Here is a 20,860-nt window from a genome sequence, read left to right as displayed (position 1 = left end):
AGCTACCATATAATTATTTCAGTGTTTACAGTTGGAAAATCTGGAAGGATTTTAATGCAGCTTGTATAGAACAGGTATAACAATGAAGAGCGTTTGTTTTGGTTTTTTTTTTTCAGATCACCCAGGTCTAGAAAATGTGGTACAGATTGAGAAATTTCAAGAAAAGGCTTATATGGAGTTCCAGGACTATGTAACAAAGGCATATCCAGATGATACTTACAGGTCTGTAAATTTAGATGCTCACTTGATTGATTGTCTTTTCAGAGTCATTGATGGTACTGATTTGTACAGTATTTCATGTAATAGATAATGTACATTTTCTTCTTACCTCCTTAAAGGTAAAAAATTACCTTTAGAACACTTCAAATATTATGCATGTGTTCATACATACTATGAGTATTATTTGTCTACTCATTCATTATTAATTTCTAAAATTAAAGATCAGAAATAAATATTATTAACATTCAATTTGAATTGCACCTATTTGGAATATTTCATCATTTACACTAAATCCAAACATTATACAGTCCATGTAATTGACAGGCATACTCACATGTTCTGTACTGTTAAAGACATGACTAAACATAAATTTGATGCTCTCCTGATTCAAATATTTAAGCCTTTCATTAACTAGATAGAAGAAATTTTGACCAGTAATGTCCCTTGTCAATTTTTTCTCTTCTTTAACTAATAACTTCATTGTGAATAACACCAAAATCTGTGATCTGCCAAGTAACACTTTTTACCAAACTTATTTTCCAGACTGTCTAGACTTCTCCTCCGATTGCCTGCTCTTAGGCTGATGAGCGCTGCCATCACTGAAGAGCTGTTCTTCGCAGGACTAATTGGAAATGTCCAGATTGATAGCATCATCCCATATATTCTGCGAATGGAGACAGCAGAGTACAACTCCCAGATCATAGGTCATGCCGTATAAAAGTAGCAGTCCAGGATTCTGTACCATGGCAGTCATGGTGATGTAAATGCATACCCTGTCTCCAAGAGATGGTAGTAAGCCTTCCAATGCACCTTTCCAAAGAAGGCTCATATTCCTCCTTTCCAGTACACTTGGGAAACATGGTGGAGTGTATTATGATATAGGATCACTTCCTATTTTTCATCTATCCTCAAGGACTTGTAAATTAACTTGATATCTGAAGAAAGTAAGAATTGTCTATCCTATTTTTGTAGATAGACGGACTTGGAATATTTGTTTATGAAGTCCAGGCTTATGAGGAAACTGAAGAAGCTTTGACTGAACTAAGGTATCTTGAGTTAGTGTGATGTTTTAGAGAAATAAATTAACTTTCCTCTCCAAGTTGTGTTCTCAGTGTTTTGCTACTAGTTCATTCTTACTTATCAAATTGAAAATACATGATCAAACATCCTGAAAAGGCCAGTGTTTCCATGCAAACAAGACCAAACTTAGTTTTGGCTTTTGTTTTGAAGAGAGTTGTTTCTTGCTGAACTGAACACTGGATACCATTACAAGTTCAGGGAAAGTAGAGGAAGTTCACATTTTAAAATATTCTGTTGTCATGTTGATGCACTTGATCAGAAGTGAAGCAGCGAAGATTCGGTACTGTTTTGCAGATACACCAGAACACTGTGTTGTGATATCACATGGTAGTAGACATAAGCTGGTTTATACTATGAAAAACTGACAGAGAAGTGTGTACTGCAGGTATTCAAAGACAGCATACTCCTTTTTTTTCTGGTCTCAGAACTTAAAGCTTTTTCACCCTACTCTTCCCTCTTTCATACTCAGTGCCCAGTGATGGAGGCATCCTAGATGCCTCTTAACTTGTGCCCGTGTCTTTATTTTTTTATTATCATTAGCCTTTGGCTACGTAGTTCTCTTTTTCAACCAGCCCTGAATGATTATTTTTTAAATTTGAGCTTGTCAAATCCAATGCCCCTCCCTATGGGAGCATGGTCTCTGCTGCTTTTCCTTTCCTCATTAGAAATGGGTCTAGATATTCCATACATGTTGCCTGAATCATACTCCATGGCTCCGCCTAAGAATGGATTTTAATGTTTTTCAGTCTTGAGGCATGTGACTCACTTGACAAGTAATACTGACACATCCCTAGCACATTTATTACCTGTTGCTTAAAGTGAGAGAAGTATCGCAGTGCAAGTGTTGGTCTACTTCAGACAACAGCATTTAGGATTATCTGAATCCTGGATCAAGACCAAGTTCTATTTAGCACAAACTCTTTCTTTCTCTGGCAAAACTGGTGAGGAAGAGCCTCACACAATCAAGAAACACATAGTTGCACCAAAAATTACTTAGCCAGAAGATCAGCTTAAAAGGAAGCCCTTGCCCACTCTGCAGTAGCAGCTCCAAGGCCACCCTAACACCAAGAGACTACTAAATGAGAACTGAGTTCTGTAGTTCTTGCGTTCTGTAGTTTTTCTCAGCACCTGAGGATCACAACCAGTCAAAAAGAATCTGAGAACTGCCTCTGACCCTGAATTTCTGTGTTCTTGTCAATTCTACTAACTGAGCTGCTTGGATCTTCCTCCACCCAAGCTCTGTAATACAAGATTGTATCATAGAATCACAGAATCAGAGAACGGTTTGGGTTGGAAGGTACCTTAAAGCTCATCTTTTTCCAACTCCCTGTGTGAACAGGGATGTCTTCCACTAGACTAGGTTACTCAAAGCCTCATGCAACCTAGCTTTGGACATTTCCAGGATAGGGCATCCACAACTTTTCTGGGCAGCCTGTTCCAGTGCCTCACCACCCTCACAGTAAATAATTTCTTCCTAATATCTAATCTAAACCTACTCTCAGTTTGAAACCATTCCCGCTTGTAGTCTCTTTCCATTTTTCTTGTAGTCTCCCTTCAGGTACTGGAAGGTGCCTAAGCCTTCTCTTTTCCAAGCTGAACAATCCCAATTTTCTTAGCCTTTCCTCGCTGGAGAGGTGCTCCATCCCTCTAATCAACTTGATGGCCCTCCTCTGGATTCACTCCAACAGATCAATGTCTTTCCTTGGGACCCCAGACCTGGATGCAGCACTCCAGGTGAGGTCTCACCTGAACAGAGTAGAGGGGCAGAATCCTGCCCCTCACCCTGCTGCCCACACTGCTTTTGATGCAGCCCAGGACACAACTGGCTTTCTGGGCTGCAAGTGCACATTGCCAGGTCATGTCCAGCCTCTCATCCAACAGCACCCCCAAATCCTTCTCTGCAGGGCTGCTCTCAGTCCTTTCATCTCCCAACCTGTACTGATGCTGGGGGTTGCCCTGACCCAGGTGCTGCACCTTGCACTTGGTCTTGTTATACCTTATGAGATTCCAGTGGGTCCACTGGATGCCATCCAAAGCAGGTCCCTCTGGATGGCATCCCATCCTTCAAGTGTGTCAGCTACACCACTCAGCTTGGTGCCATCTGCAAACTTGGTGAGGGTGCACTTGATTCCTTCATCTGTGTTATTAATGAAGATATTAAATAACACTGGTTATTAAATAATACAGACCCCTGAAGGACACTGCTTGTCACTGATGTTCATCTGACTCTGAGTCACTGACCGCTACCCTCTGGATGTGACCATCCATCCACTTTTTTATCCATCTAACAGTCCACCCATCAAATCTATCTCTCTCCCATTTAGAAAGAAGGGTGTTGTGGTGGACTGTACTACAGGATTGGTCATATCCAATCCACAGACCAATGCACTCAGAGCTATGGACCCCTAATGGGATGGAGCCACCCCCTCTGCTGTGCCTTGGCACTTACTCACTTGCTGGAGGACAGCTTTTAGTGTGGAGCTGGCCATGGCAGCTGAGCTCTCTTCCCACATGGAATGTGGTGAAACTCTACCTTGTGTTGGAATGTTTTGGGGGAGAATGTTGTGCGGGAATGTTTTGCATCAGAACCTTTTCCTCTGGATTTCTGTTCTTGCTTCCCCTTTGTGCCCTAGTCTGAACACAAGTTAGCCGACTGCAGTAACACATGAACTGCCATCACCACTGACTGCTGGGTCAAGACTACTTTCTTAGGATGTGTTAACTCATAAGGACAAAAACCTTCGTCATGCTTCACATGAGGTTGTTCAAATTCAGGCATTTGTGTATTATGAGGGACAAAAACCCCACCCATTTTATGATCTTGGATACCTCTGACATTTGGACCTCTAAAGAGCCAAAGTGCATACTTACAACACATTGCAAGCAGCTCTGACTACTGGTAAGTGACCTTTTCCCTCAGAAAGTTTTCTTACATTTTCATAATAATATATTTTCATCATAAGTTCAAGATTGATAAAAAGGTAGGGTGCAGCCAGTCTGTGCTGCCTGCCAAGTAATCTCTCTTGTCTTCATGATGATCTAGAAACTGCATCTCATACTGGAGATTGTTAATTCAGTGTTACTCACTTTGTTCAGCATGATCTTCATTAATTATTTTAAAATTATTTCAAAATTATTTCATTAATCATTCTTAAACTATAAATTCACGTTTTTGATAAGGAATGAGGCATACCTGGGTTTTCTCAGGAATGGGAGCTTTAAAACAGGTAAATACGGGAACGAACATGGTTTTTCCTTATTTATATGTGTTAACCATTGCAGTCATCTGACAGTAATGCACAGCTCATGGAAAAGCTAAATGGTGAAGTTCTGGTTTTGTTTTGGTTATTTTAAGATAACTGCTGCTCAGTTAAATAGAGCATATCAAGTTACCTTCAACTCAGGCCCTTAGTGTTTCTAACACTATGATGACATGATCTCACCACCTGTGTGATTTATTGTCATTTACGGTCTTGTGAGAGAATGTTCTTTGGTACTGAATGAAAGGCTGGCGAATATTACTGGTTTCTGTCAGTAACATTGTCAATCAGCTAACAAAAATATGAGTATTGAAGCTCACTCCACCGTGGATGTTAAAATACCTCAGTATTTTTGTGATTTCACTTCTAGCTTATTTTTCAGCTTTTTGATCTTCGGCAGTCTTGACAGTTTTCAGAGCTAATCCGGATCTAACCAAACTGTGGCATTTACTAGCCAAAAATAAGATGACTCTTTGCTAATGAAAGGACAAGTTTAGTTTCAACAAAATTTTCAATGTTAAGAGCAAGAAAAATAATTTTAATATAAATCACATGAAAGGAAAAAAACCAATTTTATGCATTTTAAAATCCTATGATTTAAAGGTGAGAGTACTGTTACACATAATAAGCTTACTAGTTCAAATATTTTTCATGAAACTATATGTTGCACATGTATATGTGGGTTGTTTCATACTGCTAAAGTTCCTAGTGCAAATAACTGTTTTATATAAACTTTTTTCAAAAGTACATTCATTCCAATACCTTGCACAGTTACAGACTTATCTGTCCATACATTTATTATTGTCGTGTGGTCTTTGTGTCAGTGAAAGTCAGTCTGTTCATTTTGAAACTGGTCTGTTCATTTTGTTTAGCCTTTGCAGTTTGGTAGTACATCAGTTTCAGTGTAAGCAATACAATGTCACTGTAGTTGTCTTGCTGTTGTATAAAAAAAAAATCACTATAAATGTCTTGAAACCTGGCTAAATTGGAAAATTCTATTTTGGATGTATTTTTAAAAAAAATTGTAACTTTCTATTATAGAAAACAATTGCAATATCCTATTAGTTTGTTAGTGTTTTATACAGATTGTCTATAGACCTAGAACACTATATGATTACAAAGTTTGTGGATCTTTCACATTTTTTTTTACACTATGTAGTATTGTCAGTTATATTCAGTCTCTGGGATTTGTGATAGCTGCAATATCTTGCTGTTTGCTAATCTTTGTTGCTATTAACCCTTTGTTTCCATGCTTACTACTTTCTGGCCTATGAATTTGAAAATTAATAATTTATTGTAAAATTTAATTTACCAATGATTTGGTTTTTAAAATACTATATAAAAATATGTATTGTAATGAACCCTGATCACAGATCTTCATGTCATATAATGCCATAATGGATATTTGGAAATTAGTATTTGATTCATTATGGATCAGTTTTACGTTGAAAGTTATAGTATGGTTGAACAAAGTTTTTTTTCTTTTGAAAGAAACAGACCTCAAATGTTCAAGTAAACTTATCTCAATTTTAAATATTACTGGATAAACAATTAATTTAATAATGACTTGATTGTGAAAATGCTGATAACGTGCCACAAGTGTACTGAAACCTAAGACTTGTCACAAAAGAGATGCTGTGGTTAGAGGACAGAGCACAGAATCAGCAGGGCTTGCGTTTTGTGTTTGAACACAAAACCACTTGTGTTAAAAACTAAAAAATTTTCAATGAGAAACTTCAACCAGTAGACTTTATGTTGAAATGGGTGTATTTCCACACTGTGAACTTGGCCAACACAACCTTTTCCTAGTCTCATTTTCCTTTTAAGTGTAACACCACCTACTTAATTTTTCACTTCAACTCCTGCTTTGTCCCTTCCCATAGGCCCAATTGCGATAGCGGCAGTGCCCAGCAGCTTGGCCTCTTAGTGCTGATCGGCCAGTGCCAGTCAGCACTGAATGATGTGTTTACTGGGTGCACTTCCAAGTCCTGCCTGCTCTGACAAAGTACTGTGGGTCTATTTTTGCTTTTGCCTGGCCTGTGTAGCCCTACCCTTGTGAAGGTCAGGGAAGTTGTTTCTGCACCTTGCCAGACCAGCCTTGCAGCACCAGCAGTAGAGTGCTCCAACATCCACACAGAACAATCAAAGGTATTTCTTCCTGCTGATGCAGGATCAGGAGAAGGTAATGGGGCAAGACAGAGAAGGCGGGGTGGAGACGTGGACCAGACAAGAGATACACATTCCTTAACAAGCCTGCTAGAATTGGGAAAATCCAAGAGCCAAGACAAGACACTTCTGTTGACCATCGGCCACAGTCTGCACTGGGTGAGAGGTCACCTCCCCTATCTCCCGATTTTTGATCTAAGCAATCCTGGACTCCTTACTGCCAGTCTTGGCAACTCTTTTGTCATCACAGATCTTGTGACATATGTGAAATAAGAGATTGTCAGTAGACATTTCTATTAAAAAGGGGTTTTCTTCCCCCTATCCTGAAGTTCTTTGTATCTTGCTGACCTTCCCGTGTGAGCCGTAGGCAAATGTTCTTTTTATAGATTATGCAGACTAGGAGCCAAATCGCAGTGTCCTCATCAGAAAATACCCTTCAGCGACCCCAACAGCGGCCTGCAGCAGGCTCGCACCGCCGGCGCTGTGTTCGCACAGGCCGGGCGCGGCGGCACCGCCCGGGCCGGGGGGCGGTCCCGGGGCGGCCCCGGGCGGGCACAGCGGCGGCCCCGCCCGAAGATGGCGGAGTACGTGCAGGTGCTGAAGCGGGCTCTGAAGCACATCGGCGGCCACGGCGGCGCCCGCGGCGCCATCCTGCAGCTGCTCAGGTACCGCGGGGCCCGGCGCAGGCGGCAGGGCCTCCCCGCTCCCCGCTCCCCGCTCTCCGCCCCGCGGGGTCACCTTGGCGGGGGGCGGGCGCTGCCCCGCGGGAAGCGGAGCTGGCGGGGGTGGGGACACGGCACGGGGCGGCCACTGCTCCGCGCGGCGCCGGGGCGGAGGGCGGCGGGCGCTCCCTCACGGCGGGAGGTGCGCGGTGCCGGGCAGGCCTCGGCAGGAGCCCGCTCCGCTCCGCCCCGCTGGGGGAGGTGTCCGGCCGCCAGCGGTGCTGTGCTTAGAGCCGGGCCGGGCCGGGCCAGGGCCCCTGCGTTGTTTTCTCTTCTTTAGGCAGCTTGGAGGGTTCCTCGGCGCTGAGCTGTCAGTACTGCCCAGGCAGGTTTTCCTGGTGTCCAGCCGCAGGCCTTAGTCCCGCTGCCCCAGCCGTGTCTCTGCTGTAGCTGCCCCCAGCGCCTCTCCGTGCGCCATCGCGCCCTTTGCTCTGAGTCGCCTCAGGCTGGCAGTGGCTTACTTGAACTGTGCAAGCCTGAAAGCCGTGTGTCTGCTCAAACCCCTCGTGTAGATCAGGGAATTACTTCATGTGCCTGACCGGCTCTAATTCTTTAACACCAAACTGCACGTCACGTCTGCCTCTTTGTCACTGGGTTGTCAGCACTGGCCTGTGCTCAGCATTGGATACCTCCTGGCCCCAGTGGCACTTCGTGCAAAATAAATTGCAGCCTTTGTTTCCATTCAATGGAATAACATGGCTGTGTGCCTTCATCCCCAAGTACAGAACCTTGCACTTGTCCGCCTTAAACTTTCTTCTGTCAGTTTTCCCCACTGACATCTCATCTCTTCCTTGTGACAAGTATTCTGAATTGTGATACAGCATGCTTGAAGCTGCTCCCAAATAGGAGTAGCTGCAGGTTTACTAAGGTACTCTTTTTTCATTCAGGTCCTCGATGAAATATAAGGTGGAAGTGTAAATGGTATGTGATCCAAATTCACCAGTGTCAGTAACCTGTATTGTCTTTGTAACTGGTCCCAGAGAAAAAATAGAATTTTTACAGTGAGTGTTGCAGGCCTGACTAAGTGCCAAAAAGCCTTTTTTTAATCAATAGCGGGAAGTCAGGAGTAGGGGGTAGAGGTGCTTTGCAAATATGAAGTTCCCTGCTATATACCAAAGGCTTTCTTATGTTTGAACAAACAAACTAAACTTTCTGAGTCTTCTTGAAGACTGTTTTTTTTGCTTCACATGTCATAACGGCCCTTTCTCTGTTATTTCTTGTAGTTTAAATTGATCTGGTTTGAGTGGTTAAACATAACATTTTGCGCAGTTGCTGATCAGGCCTTATCATTATTGTCCTATATAGCTTTAGTAATTGTTTTGTTCACTGAAGACAGCTCAGTTCACTTGTGCATTCAAGGATCAACTTGTCTTTTTTTCCGTCACATGTCACTTAATTAACTGCTCCCTATTGCCTTGTGACATCCAGGTGTGCAATGAGACACACAGTGCTTCAGATCTTACTAGTCTCCAGGTGCATCACCTTGTGCTAGACCTTTGTACCATTGAATTTCATTCTGGTGGTGTCACTACAGCCCTGAAGACAGTACAGAATTTCCTGTATAATAATGTGACCTTCCTCAATAAGGTAATATCATAATTTGTCAGACCCCTGTGCTTTCTGGAGGTGGAATTTTTGTTTTGGTCAGGAATGCTGTACAGTGTTAAATAAGGCTACTATCAACATTCTTTGTGAAACTTGCCTAGTAACCTCCAACCAGCTCTGTATTCTTTCAGTTGAGCAATATATTGCTCCCCTTATAATTATTATACATTTTAAATTATTTTCTCCTTTGTTTTACGGCATGATATTGTATGCTTTCTGAAGTTAGCTTCACTTTTGGGAGGTCTCAACTTTGCATTCCTACTAGCTGTGAGGAGAGGCAGCTTCTGGCTTCTCTGTCTCTACTGTAAAAAGCAGCTCAGATAGACCTCCCTCATGCACAACTTCATAGAGGGAAATTTTAAGCTGTTAAGCAGTATGACAATACATGATTTCCCTGGCTAGTATTTTATGCTATTGTAATTATTGTTTTCTGTCACAAACCTGCTCCCCTCCACCCAAGTTGTTTTCTCCAGTTTGTTTTCCTTCTCAGGCTATAACTATGACACTGGCAGTTTTCAAGAAGAAATTGAGCTGGGGAAATGAAAGGGTAGAAGAGTCTTAGGTTTCATCAGAGTACCTCTTCCTAAGCATATCTTAATGAATGTCTTGTCAGGGATCTTTTGTGAGTCAAAGATTGCAGGCTGTGTCAACACCTTTCTACCATACAGAAAAAGAGAGCAGGTAAGACTGGGGGCAGTGCTTTCCTTTTTTTTCACTCAGAAGATTGACCTTACAGTGCTAGGTGGAAAATCACACCTGATCCTCATAACTACACTAACCTCAAACACAGCTGCTGCCTCCTGTTCACCTTTCAAGCCATTAATTCATCTGTCCCAGCTCAAGAAATAGACTTGGTGTTTAAAGGAAGAGTAATCAAGGTGTTCTTTCTCGCAACAATTGATATATTTAAGAAATAATTATTTCTTGAACTCGGAAAAATGATTTCCCGCAGTCAGGAGACTTTTCCTCTGAATTTCCCTGCTTTTCTCCTACATCTTTTCCACTGAGTTGGCTACAACAGGTTTATGTGCAGTAGAAGTCAAATTATTAAGAGTCTATGTGGCTGGAAACATTGTCCTTATTCAAGTCTCAGTGAAAGTGGCTGGAAAATGTCCTCTGGAAGCTATACATACCTCTTAGTGTCTGATATCAATATTAAGAGCATGAAGTCAGGACAAGGCCACAAGAACCCTTACAAGAAATGGAAGGGAAGAAGAAAGGGAGAGCAGGAGTGAAATGGCTCTTCTTTTTCTGAAGCTGGAACTTGAGCTTGTATAGCTGAGCCAGAGGTGTCTGAGTGTTTCTTTGACAGAGGAGAGATGTATCAGAGAGTCTTTCTACCTGGGACCACAAAGGTTTAAAATGAGTACTTGGTGGAATGATTGTTGTTTTCACACACCCTGGGAGAGAAGACAATAGCTAAATTCCCAACTATGGAAGTTTGCATGTGCACATCCCTTCTCTCCCTTGGGACTGATTTGAAAGTGTATATAATACTACAAAAAACTAAAACTTATGCAAGTAAGCTTTTCCTTATGTAATTCTGCCTAGGATGGACGTCAGTAAAAAGAAAAGCAAAGATGCAGATCTGGGGGAGAAGAGCACTTTAGTAATTTTAAGGTTTTCTCATTAGAATATGAATCATAGATTCAGTTTAATTATTGATATGTACAGTAATGTTAAAACATGTTTTGTATAAAGAGTTGAAACTGGTACACAGCTTATCTGGGTCAGTGTAAGTCTGACAGAGTTGCAGGTAAATGCTTGCATCTTTCACAATTATACAAAAGTTAGAAAGTAACAATTGTACCTTAGGGTTTAGGGTATTTCCTTGGCAAGTGGCTACAATAGCTTAAAATATTACTATTGCTGTCTTGGAGGTCAGTGCCCACACAGACGTGTGAGATCTCTTTAGCTGCTTCTGTGCTGACCACCTTCTGTGGCAATTTAGGCTGAAATGGTTGAGAAGGATGGTAAGGTCTTCAATTAAGTGAATTAAAGTCCCATGTGACTCTGGGACTCCCACAGTATTTAAGGTTTTGTGGGTGTTAATTGTTATATTGCAGAGTTGCTTTATCTTCCACTATAGAGAGCTTTTAAATAAATAATAGTCCCCAAAAGCCTTTTTATATGACTTTTATCATCCTGTCAGTGGGGTGCACATTAGTTGCAGGAATTGGTGATTATGTTTTGCAATCCTTAAGCTTGAATATTTTTTTTAATATCTTTACCTAAATGTGTTTAGGAGTTGTCATTACAGATTTTTACCAGCCCCTAGGAAACCTCTGTCACTTCATTCTGAGATGACATCAATTGAAACCGTTGTTTTGATAATTCACAGGGTCAATGATTTGAAGACTGGTAATCTGGTAGGAACTGACAAATACGGAAACAAATACTATGAAGACACAAGAAACTTCTTTGGTATGTGTGCTAACGTGAACACCTCCCAACAGTGTGTTCAGCTTTTACGGAGCTTGCGTGGTTTCTGCTAATGAAATAGAACTTGTTGCCTGCCTGACTTCCTTGCACTTAACTTGTGTGGGTCTTTAGACAAGGGACTCATAGAAATGCTTTGACATCTTCTATTTCTCTATTGCGTCCCTCAGTTCATTTGCAAACACAGTCAATCTGAAACAATAAATATGGGCTAAATAGAAGCCAGTCAGATGCTCTCCATGTAGGTAGAGCTATATGATAATGTGATTGAGAGCTGAATTTGGTCCTTGACCTAAAAGCTGATAGCATAACAGGTGGGGGAAGAAAGAGAACTGCCTTTAAAACTGCCTCACAGCTGTACTACTCATATAATCACTTCAGGGCAGAGAAACACAGGTTAGCCTAAATTTCCTATTACCTTAAGTAACTGGATTTTAAATAATGTTTTTAGAGTACTTAAAAAGGTAGCACCTAAAGCAATGCAGGTAACACATAAGCAGTTGACATTCTGGTTAGTCCAAGCTACCTGCTGACTGTAGGTTACCTTGTAGGGTAACCAGGAAAAGCACTTGCTGGTTAACATTGCTTGGTAGTTCTATCTAGCTGAAATTTAGTTTAATCTTAGGTTATCAATGACAATGTCCTTTTGGAAAAGACTTCTCATAATGGAGAAAAAATCCCCAAACCTGTTTCTCTGCCTGAAAATTTTGTGAGTTCCTATTTCTCACTACTTATACAATAGCTAATATTTGCCTACTTGTGAGAGGATTAGATTCAGCTATATAAAAATACAGTAACAGTGGAAATACAGAAGACTTGGAAAAATAAAAGCTGTGCTAACTGTAAAATAAGTAAGTGCCCATAATGGCAGATACTGTTACTCAAAATGTTTTTCCTTGGTTTTCAAGAATTCTCTCCTTTATATGAAAATAATTTTTATTTTGGGGCTAATACAATATTTCTGTTTGTGTATTTAAGGTCGACACAGATGGGTCGTATATACTGAAGAAATGAATGGCAAAAACACGTTTTGGGAAGTTGATGGAAGTATGGTGCCCCCTGAATGGTAAACCACTTGGCTTAATTATTTGGACAGACACCAATTGTGTAATTGCCTCTATATTTTCTTGTATTACAAAGCAGAATTTAAAAAAAAAAAAGTTTTCGGGTCACAGCTATTCTATTTATGACCAGAACATTTCAGACTTGTTAGTTCATAATGTTGTATTGCTTACTGTCCTGGTAGATGCACTCACTGCTTTTTGGAACGAGAAAAGCATTTTGCCAGCCAGATTGAACAGGTTTTCCAATTTTCCTTATTAGTTGTGATTCCCTGTTAATGGTTTGGCAAAGCCTTGAGCCAACAGAAGTAAAAAAAAATAAAATTATTTTCTGTTCTAGGCAAGAACCTAAAGAACATAAGGCAATGATGGAACAACATTCCTTAATCCACAGCCATTAACAGCACAATTATTTCAATTTATATACATTGATGTGATAATCAGCAGTAAAGGGCCAGGATGCTTTGTATGTTGACTGCTACTTAACTATAATTTTTATTAAGGTTTTATTTTCTGTTCATGCATCTCAGTAATAATTCTGTACAATCTTGAGTTCCAAGTGGTCTCTGGCCACCCAGCTGTTAATACTTTTTTTTTTTTTTTGATCTTCCTAGATAACTCACACCACATAAAGTAACAGTGTATGCTAGTAAAAACAATCTCTGCAGTTCTCCAGGAACAGCAGTAGCACTGCAGCCCCAAAGCAGCAAAAGGTGATATGAAGGAAGAGGTGTTTGGGTAGTCTAAGCATTAGCATCAGCAAACACTGGGTTTAATTACTCCTGTGATACATGTTCTGTGCCAAGGCTGAGATTGATTATATGAGCTCCTAAACTGTGGCTCTCACTAGAACACTTCAGAAGTGTGTGGGTAGATTCTCTAGGTAGTCAGTTTTGTTCCCAAATCTTTGTTTGCGAAGCCTAGCCATGGTGGCAGTTTTGGTTCAAACTCTCCCAGCCTTATAATTGTGATTAATGTGTTTAATGCTTTTTTCTGTCTGATTTGGTAAGGGCTGAATGGCATTGTTTTTTAGAAGTGACATTAGAATCTCCAAGATGTTCGTGCCTTATTTGCATAATAACTGTTCCTTGGTTCTAGTTTTTATCCTTTCACTGTTAGACTGTGCTGGTTTTCAAGATGTTCCTTATTTTAAGGCAAGGGTTTTGTTTTGTTTTGTTTTATTTTTTTTTCCTTTGCTCGTGCTTATGCAATGTTCGTTGCCTCTTTACAAACCTCAACAAAGGGTTTCTTCCTGAGTATCAAAGGGATCTTTCAAGGGTTAAGTAGCTTATTTATTTCATAGAAATTAATGAGGTAGAAAGCTTTGGTTTCCTATCAATGTGGAAGAAATTGCCCTAGAAGATGCAGTAAACCTTTTATTATTTTCAAGACTGGTGAGTGCAATGAGGCTTGAAAGGGTAAACAATCCTGTGTTCTAAGGTATTTTTGTCAGGAAACTTAGTTGTGCAGTACCATTCAGGTTTGTGGATTTGTTTTGTTATGGTTTTTTTCTTATTGCTGATAAATTTGTATGTCTTGTAACAACATGCATTTATACTTACGTAGGAATCCTAGCTTTGTGACACATCTAAGTCACTGATGTGTATTTCCATACTGCTTAGATCCATCTTTAAAAATAGAAGTATTTTGACAGGGAATAAATGGTGTCTTTTCGGGGTTTTTTTTATTATTACTATTTTTATCTGATGCTATACTGTCTTAAATTTTTAACATGACATAAGCTTCTGAATTGAGACAATATATTGTACAAGCTGCTGTCAATGTAACAGTAGGGTTGTGCAGCTGTACAGGTTTTTGCACAAAACCTGAATGGTTATTTTGGACCCAGAAATTTGTTGGAAATAAATTAGACTGTGTGTAATTACTTCTGTTAACAAGGGGATTAATTAATATATAGTATAATAGTATGATACATGTTTTTCATCCTTGGGTCAACTTGGAAGTGTATAAAGTACTGTTGTAACACCTGGGTGTGATCTGAATACTTACTCTAAGTATTTTATTTTTTTTTACCCCAGGATGTAGTTGATTCAGCTCAGTGGATCATTTTGTGGGTGTGTTGTTGTACCCACTGCAGGTGGAAGCAGGTTTTACTACAGTGTTTATGCTGATGTTACTTTCAGAAAACATTTTGCAACTGTCACTCCTAAAGATGACACTTTGAACAAAATCAAAGTTTAAGACCAAGGCTAACCTAGAATTTTCAGGTTTTTCTTTTTTAAATAGTAAAGCTAACTAGTTTGTAATGATTTTGTAGTTCTCTTATAAAAATGCTACTGTATTTAGGATTACACTGCTGGTTATCTTACTGATTACACCCTTACACAGAGTACACTGCATTCTAAAGTATAATTTTGCAGTCAGTTGTGTGCCTTCTGGATTGTGGAATATGAATGATTGTTCAGATATAATCAGCTGAACCTCATGCATGATGAACTAGAAAAAAACATTTTGGTATGTTGAAAAGTTTTGAAAACAACTGGAAAAAACAATGCTACCCTTTACCTCCTGTCAGATATGAAAGAAAAGGGAAAAGCAGCAAGAAAAAAAAATCTTATATGTAGTAACATATTGTTGTACTGTTTTTAGAAACTAGTGAATATTTTCAGTGTTCTGAAATAATTGATGTAATGTCTCCTGACAGCGGATATACTGAAATTACAGTCTGAAGGAAATCAAAGTGTTGTTTTGACATATGTCTACTATGCAGGGAATCAAGACTGTTGCTTTTCTAAAATGTTGCCACACTAGAATATGTAGGTTTGTGGTTTATTCTGATTTAGTTGTGTTATTTAACCTCTTTGTTACTCTAGGTTTTCTTTTCTTGTCTTCAAAATCCAAATGTTGGTATCTACCTCACTGGAGACAAGTTAATTAGATTTTTTAAAAATGCCTTCAACACTTACCTGAAGAATGCTTAGTATTCACTTACTGTAATGCTATACAAGATATTGGGCACATTTTTTTTCCCTTTTACACTTTTAGACAGAAAATCCAAAATAGTTGTTTTGTCTCCTACTGGTCAGAGTATGCTGTTTGCAGGAACTCAGTGCTTCCATTTTTGAACACACTGATCATGTGCACTCTGTGAACATATGAACCATAGAGGTTAAATCCATTTATACCAATGTCTGGATGGACTCTGTTTAGTGCTTTCATAGATGTTTTCATTGCAGAATCACTCTAATCATTGGGCTGTGTGTTTAAACTATTTGTTTAGTGTATTTCTGGCTAAATGTACTTTGGTTTGTGTTTTGGCTGGATACTTAGCAAAAACAAATTGACAACTGGTTAAAGTGTACATACTAGTTAAAAAGAAATTGTTCTTTCAAGATCATCCTGTGGGGAAAGAAGAATTGTAATTTGAGAATAGTTTTTCTGTTTTGTAGGGACACTTCATTTTGCCAGCACTGTCCTTTGTATTTGTAGTAGCTGTCCTGTACTTCAGTGTTTATTTCCTTGTGGTGCAAATCTGACATCTTTGGGAGGACCATCAGCAGTACTGACTTCATATAATGAAATATTCCAAGTTTACCTTCAGTTTAATAATCTGCATCCTCTTTGTTAGTTGATCTGACAGATGAAAGAGAGAGGAATGTGGCACCTCAGACTTGAAGTGCCAACACACTAGGAAATGTAAGGAAATGTGTGATTTTCCTGTAAAAATGCTGCTTTTCAAGTCTGTCTTCAAGGAAAACAGAACAAAAAGATTGCAGAAAAGGAAGGGGAGTAAAATTTCCATCCTTCCTGTAACTTCATAATAAATTTGTGGGGTTTTACAACTAGATTAAATGCTAGTTTGGTGTTTTCAGGTAAATTCCATCTCATTGCTATACAATAACTTATAGTAGCTTATATGAGAAATTAAAGTTATCTTCCATGTGTAAACAAACACATTTTTTGTCCCTTTTTCATTCTCTCCCTATTCTTTTCTGCACTTTGACCCTAATGCACATCTTCATTTCTCTTGTCTCATTGCAACATGGTGAACTTGTTGAAAAGTGGATGTTAATGAGTTGGCAAACATCCTCAACTTACGTAGTCTGTGCCTGAACCTTGCAGATGCACATATGGTAGTAGCTACTGAGTTTGTGTAGCAGCAGTTCTTGTTTGACAGCTTGTACATCATATAATTGGCTCCGATCCCTTGTAGCTTCAGATTGAAATCAACTTGCTTTTAAACATTTGTTAAGACTTGGGAGAAAATTTTACATAGTCTTGAGAGCATTTGAAGATACTTCGAGGTGTCTTTCATCCCTTCACTCAGGGAAAAGTCCGGAGGCTTTCCTGGCCTCACTCTGCTTGGTAGTGACTGCTCTCTGATTCAGGAAGCTGCTTCAGCCTCTTCAGAGCTTCTGCTACCCTCCTGATTTTTTTTGCTCTGTGTAAGTTTTCTGCTTTGTAGGTTTGAAGTCATTAATTGCTTTTGAAGCCTATTTTTCCATGCATGGATTTATAGGCAGAGTTTGTATAGAAATCTGGCCATCTGCAGGATGTCAAATCTCTTTATTCATGCTATTCAATCTAGTGCATGAAAAGCTTTTCTTGAGCATCTGGGAGTAGTCTATGAGACATCAAGGCTTCAAAAGATTCTTTGAGGAAGGTTGTCAAGGGGAAAGTCTCCCCAAAATAAAGTTTTCAAGATTTTAAGTGGAGAGTGGGAGCTTTTGTTTGAGAGAGCAGGCTCTGCAAACCAAAATGCTCTTGTAAGTCTTCTAAGGGGAACCTAGTTTAACCCTGAAACTCTTCAATATAATTCATAGTGGATTAAGTTAAAAACAAACTTTTGAAATCTCTCTATGTATTTCAATACCTGTACTGACATGTCTTGTTAGTGAGCAATTTTATTGCTACTTTTCAGTGAGAAAATGCAATTTAAGGATCAGTTTTGCTACTTATTTAAATTTGAGGCTGATTTCATTTTGTGTTACAGAAATTCAGAAAATCCTGAAAGTAAATATGTTAATTACCCAAAAATACTGTATTTTAAAAGACTTTATGGATTTAGTCTTAGAAAAGCTGCAGAACAATAGTTTAAATGACAGATAAAGCTACTCTCTTAAATGATACTGTGAAACCTTTCTCATATTTCAAGGAATGAGTGTATGATATTAAGTACACGTGTGGTAATAGAAGTGCCAGACATGATGCAAGCTTGGAATCTGATTGATTTCAGCTGAGCATTAATACAGTAACTGTGCTCCACCTGCTCCAGCCTGTCTTTCAGGGGCCTTTGTAACTGCATTTCTTCTGACAGTTTTCTGTTGGTGTGTGTGGCTCTTGGAGGAGGATGAGGATGGTGAGGCATGGTGACAGATGTGTAAAGAGGAATTTGTGTGCAGGATCCTTATCCACTGTTACCAGAAGCATCACTAGGTGCAGGTGTGTGAGTTTAAGTTGCCTCTGTATGTGTTGTGGTTTAACCCCAGCCAGCAGCCAAGCCCCACACAGCCACTCACCCACTCCCCCATGAGCAGCATCGGGACAAGAATAGGAAACATAAAAGCCAGGAAACTCGTGGGTTGAGATAAAGGCAGTTTAATAGGGAAAGCAAAACCTGCACATGCAAGCAAAGCAAAGCAAGGAATTAACTCCCTGTTTCTGATGGGCAGGCAGGTGTTCAGCCGTCTCTGGGAGAGCAGGGCCCCATCACGCGTAACAGTGACGGGAAGATGAATGTCATCAGTCCAAATGTCCCCCCCTTCCTCCTTCTTCCCCCAAACTGATATACTGAGCATGATGTCATATGGTCTGGAATATCCCTTTGGTCAGTTTGGGTCACCTGTCCTGGCTGTGTCTCCTCCCAGCCTCCCATGCACCCCCGATCTCTTTGCCAGCGTGGCAGTACAAAAAGCAGAAAAGGCCTTGGCTCTGTGTAAGCCCTGCTCGGCAATAACCAAAACATCTCTATGTTATCAACTCTGGGTTCAGCACAAATCCAAATCACAGCCCCACTGTGAAGAAAATTAAATCTACCCCAGTCAAAACTTTTTTCAAGTGAAATTTTTTTTTTTTGTGCTAAAGTTATAGCCAAAGTTGTGTTTGTTTTTTTTTTTTTTTTTTTTAAATTCATGTCCGGAAGCTATTTGAAAAGACTATCAACCTTCTGTAGAGCTCTTCAGATTTAGAATATACCTGTCAGTCTATTTCTCACCACTTCCACTGTGGTTTTGTTCTACTGTATTAATGAAATGTACTGGATTTGTTGCCAAAGGCTGAAGATGCGTTTTTTTAGGCTTTCTAATACAACTGGAAGACTTCATATTTTTAGGTCAAGTCTTTGCAAAAGCTGATTAGCAAAAGTCTTTTTAATTCTACCTCAGTAAAAAAATACATAAGCTTGCAAAAAAGTCATAACTTCACTTTCGCCGTAACTGTGCATATAGTATGAAGTACATGTGAACTAGCAGATAATTAAAATATAATTCAGATATGAAAGTTGCTTCAGGCACTGAAATAGAAATGGGATATTAATTCAGTTGGTCCCTGCTGTAGTGTTTAAGTAAATTGTTATGGAAAATGCTTTGCTTGATGATTAATGTTGCTTGCACAGAGAAGGATTGACATTTAGTTCATAGGTAAAGGCTAATCACTGTAATCACTTAGTAATTACCCTATTGCTGATTGGTATTAATCATTTTATTGTGCAGTCAGTAAACATTTACATGCTTGTTTTAGATGTACTTGCATCGTTAATCCATATCCCAAATGGTAGTCTCATGAATGCTTTGGAAATGGTATTGAAATTGCTGCGCAGCATAGTCTTCTGGTAATTAAAAACAAAACAAACCCTCAAAACCCAACAAATCAAAAACCCAGAGAATAAAACCAAACGTTGTGATTTTGTCATTCATAGGGCCTGCCTTGACCTGGCTGCCTGGTTAAAGCCATACAAACACATAACAATGTACTCTGCCTAAATACTCAGCATACAAACAAACAGGAAATTTGAACTCAGGTGTGCTTCCAATTGCATGGAGGCAGAACTGGTTTTTATCACTTAGGTTTGTGTAACTACTTTAAATCAGTATCCTCTAGTCTCATTCAAAGCCACACCGGATTATTTGTCTCCTCTCTCAAAAGAAATACTTAGTGTCTCTTCAGAGGAGAACCCTTGGGAGTCAGGAGATAGGCTTGTTGGAGATCATGTAAAATTCTGTAATAACAATGTGTCTTTTTCCTCTTAAGGCATCGCTGGCTCCACTCAATGACTGATGACCCTCCGACTACTCATCCACCAGTTGCTCGTAAATTTATCTGGGAGAACCATAAATTCAACCTGAGTGGCACCCCTGGGCAGTACGTGCCTTACTCTACTACTCGCAAGAAGATCCAAGAGTGGATCCCCCCTAAAACAGCCAGCAAATAACAGCAACAGAAATGTGACTTGCCTCAGCTTTGGCTTTCGGTATAAATTGTATCTTCACTGGTTTGTTCAGAATAAAAGCCTCCTATAACAGCTGTAGTTTAGTTTATTGAATTGGAGGGGAGAACAAGTGAGAAAACATTGGGAAGAGGACAGAACACATGACAGGTCTTAATCTCATGAACATACTGGGCTTTTTCTCATATCATCAGTGTCCTGTCTTCACATAAGCAGCTCTCAGACTCTTCTTAGCATGATAACCATTCCTGTGACAGTCACTCCTCACATTTGAAATACAGCTTTCTCGTGTTTTGATGTTATCCTGTTACAGTCTCTGCATGGCAAATAATGCACTCCTCATACACTATTTTAGGAGGCCATTTCTCTAAATTTTTATGTTAGAAAAATAAGGCCAATCTAAGATTATAGTTTTTACTCATAAAATGTGCATGAGTATGTTCATGAGTGTGCAAAAGGCATTGTTGTATTCCAGTATGGTATGATACACAATATAAAACTTGTAAGACTACATTAATCAAATGACATCTCCACCCCCTAAGAGAGCTCAGTCATAAGCAGAGGGCCCTCTGTCACAAAAATCTCTTTTGTTGCTTCTGTGTTGCTGAGATTTATTACAAGGTATTCTCATAAGGCTTTGGGATGAGCTGTTTGTCCTCTTGTGATAAGATTTTAGAGGTCTTTTGGAGTTTGAAAATGCACCTTTTTAGGAGGTACAGAGGTAAAATGTATCAGAGCCTAGTCTCAAAAATGTCAAGTTTTCAAGTTCACATTTGAAAGAGAGTTGTTTGGGGCTGTGGCTTTTTTTCTATAAGTTGCTAATGGTTGACTTCTATTGCAGCCTGCTAATGTTTTTTAGCAGAGTTGCCATCTCCACAAGGCTTCCTGTATCTGATGACCTAC

The 20,860-nt window shown here is 39.7% G+C and overlaps 3 protein-coding genes across 7 annotated transcripts in view; all 3 read left to right on the top strand.

Annotated features, from left to right (window-relative positions):
- The window catches only part of NR2C1 (nuclear receptor subfamily 2 group C member 1), a 65,567-nt gene extending 58,514 nt beyond the window's left edge, over positions 1-7,053 (top strand). For all 5 annotated transcript variants that reach the window (XM_051784056.1, XM_051784053.1, XM_051784055.1 and 2 more), the window contains 2 exons: positions 117-222; positions 763-7,053. In XM_051784056.1, the coding sequence (XP_051640016.1) occupies positions 117-222; positions 763-937 (281 nt within the window). In that variant the 3' untranslated portion in view covers positions 938-7,053. The remainder of the gene's footprint in view (positions 1-116; positions 223-762) is intronic.
- Positions 7,054-7,249: 196 nt separating this feature from the next.
- Positions 7,250-20,032, top strand: NDUFA12 (NADH:ubiquinone oxidoreductase subunit A12). The gene is made up of 4 exons (XM_051784081.1): positions 7,250-7,390; positions 11,394-11,476; positions 12,470-12,557; positions 19,762-20,032. The coding sequence occupies exons 1-4, from the start codon at positions 7,302-7,304 to the stop codon at positions 19,940-19,942; spliced, it is 441 nt and encodes a 146-aa protein (XP_051640041.1). The 5' UTR covers positions 7,250-7,301; the 3' UTR covers positions 19,943-20,032.
- Positions 18,795-20,860, top strand: part of CEP83 (centrosomal protein 83) — a 193,935-nt gene continuing 191,869 nt past the window's right edge. The window contains exon 1 of the mRNA XM_051784043.1: positions 18,795-18,798. Coding sequence (XP_051640003.1) covers positions 18,795-18,798 — 4 coding nt within the window. The remainder of the gene's footprint in view (positions 18,799-20,860) is intronic.

Source organism: Manacus candei, unplaced genomic scaffold, assembly GCF_025592945.1.
Source record: "Manacus candei isolate 608988 ecotype Guabito, Panama unplaced genomic scaffold, ASM2559294v1 h1tg000018l, whole genome shotgun sequence".
NCBI lineage: Eukaryota > Metazoa > Chordata > Aves > Passeriformes > Pipridae > Manacus > Manacus candei.
The sequence above is the reverse complement of the archived record's forward strand: the minus strand, read 5'-3'. Positions and strand labels throughout refer to the sequence as shown.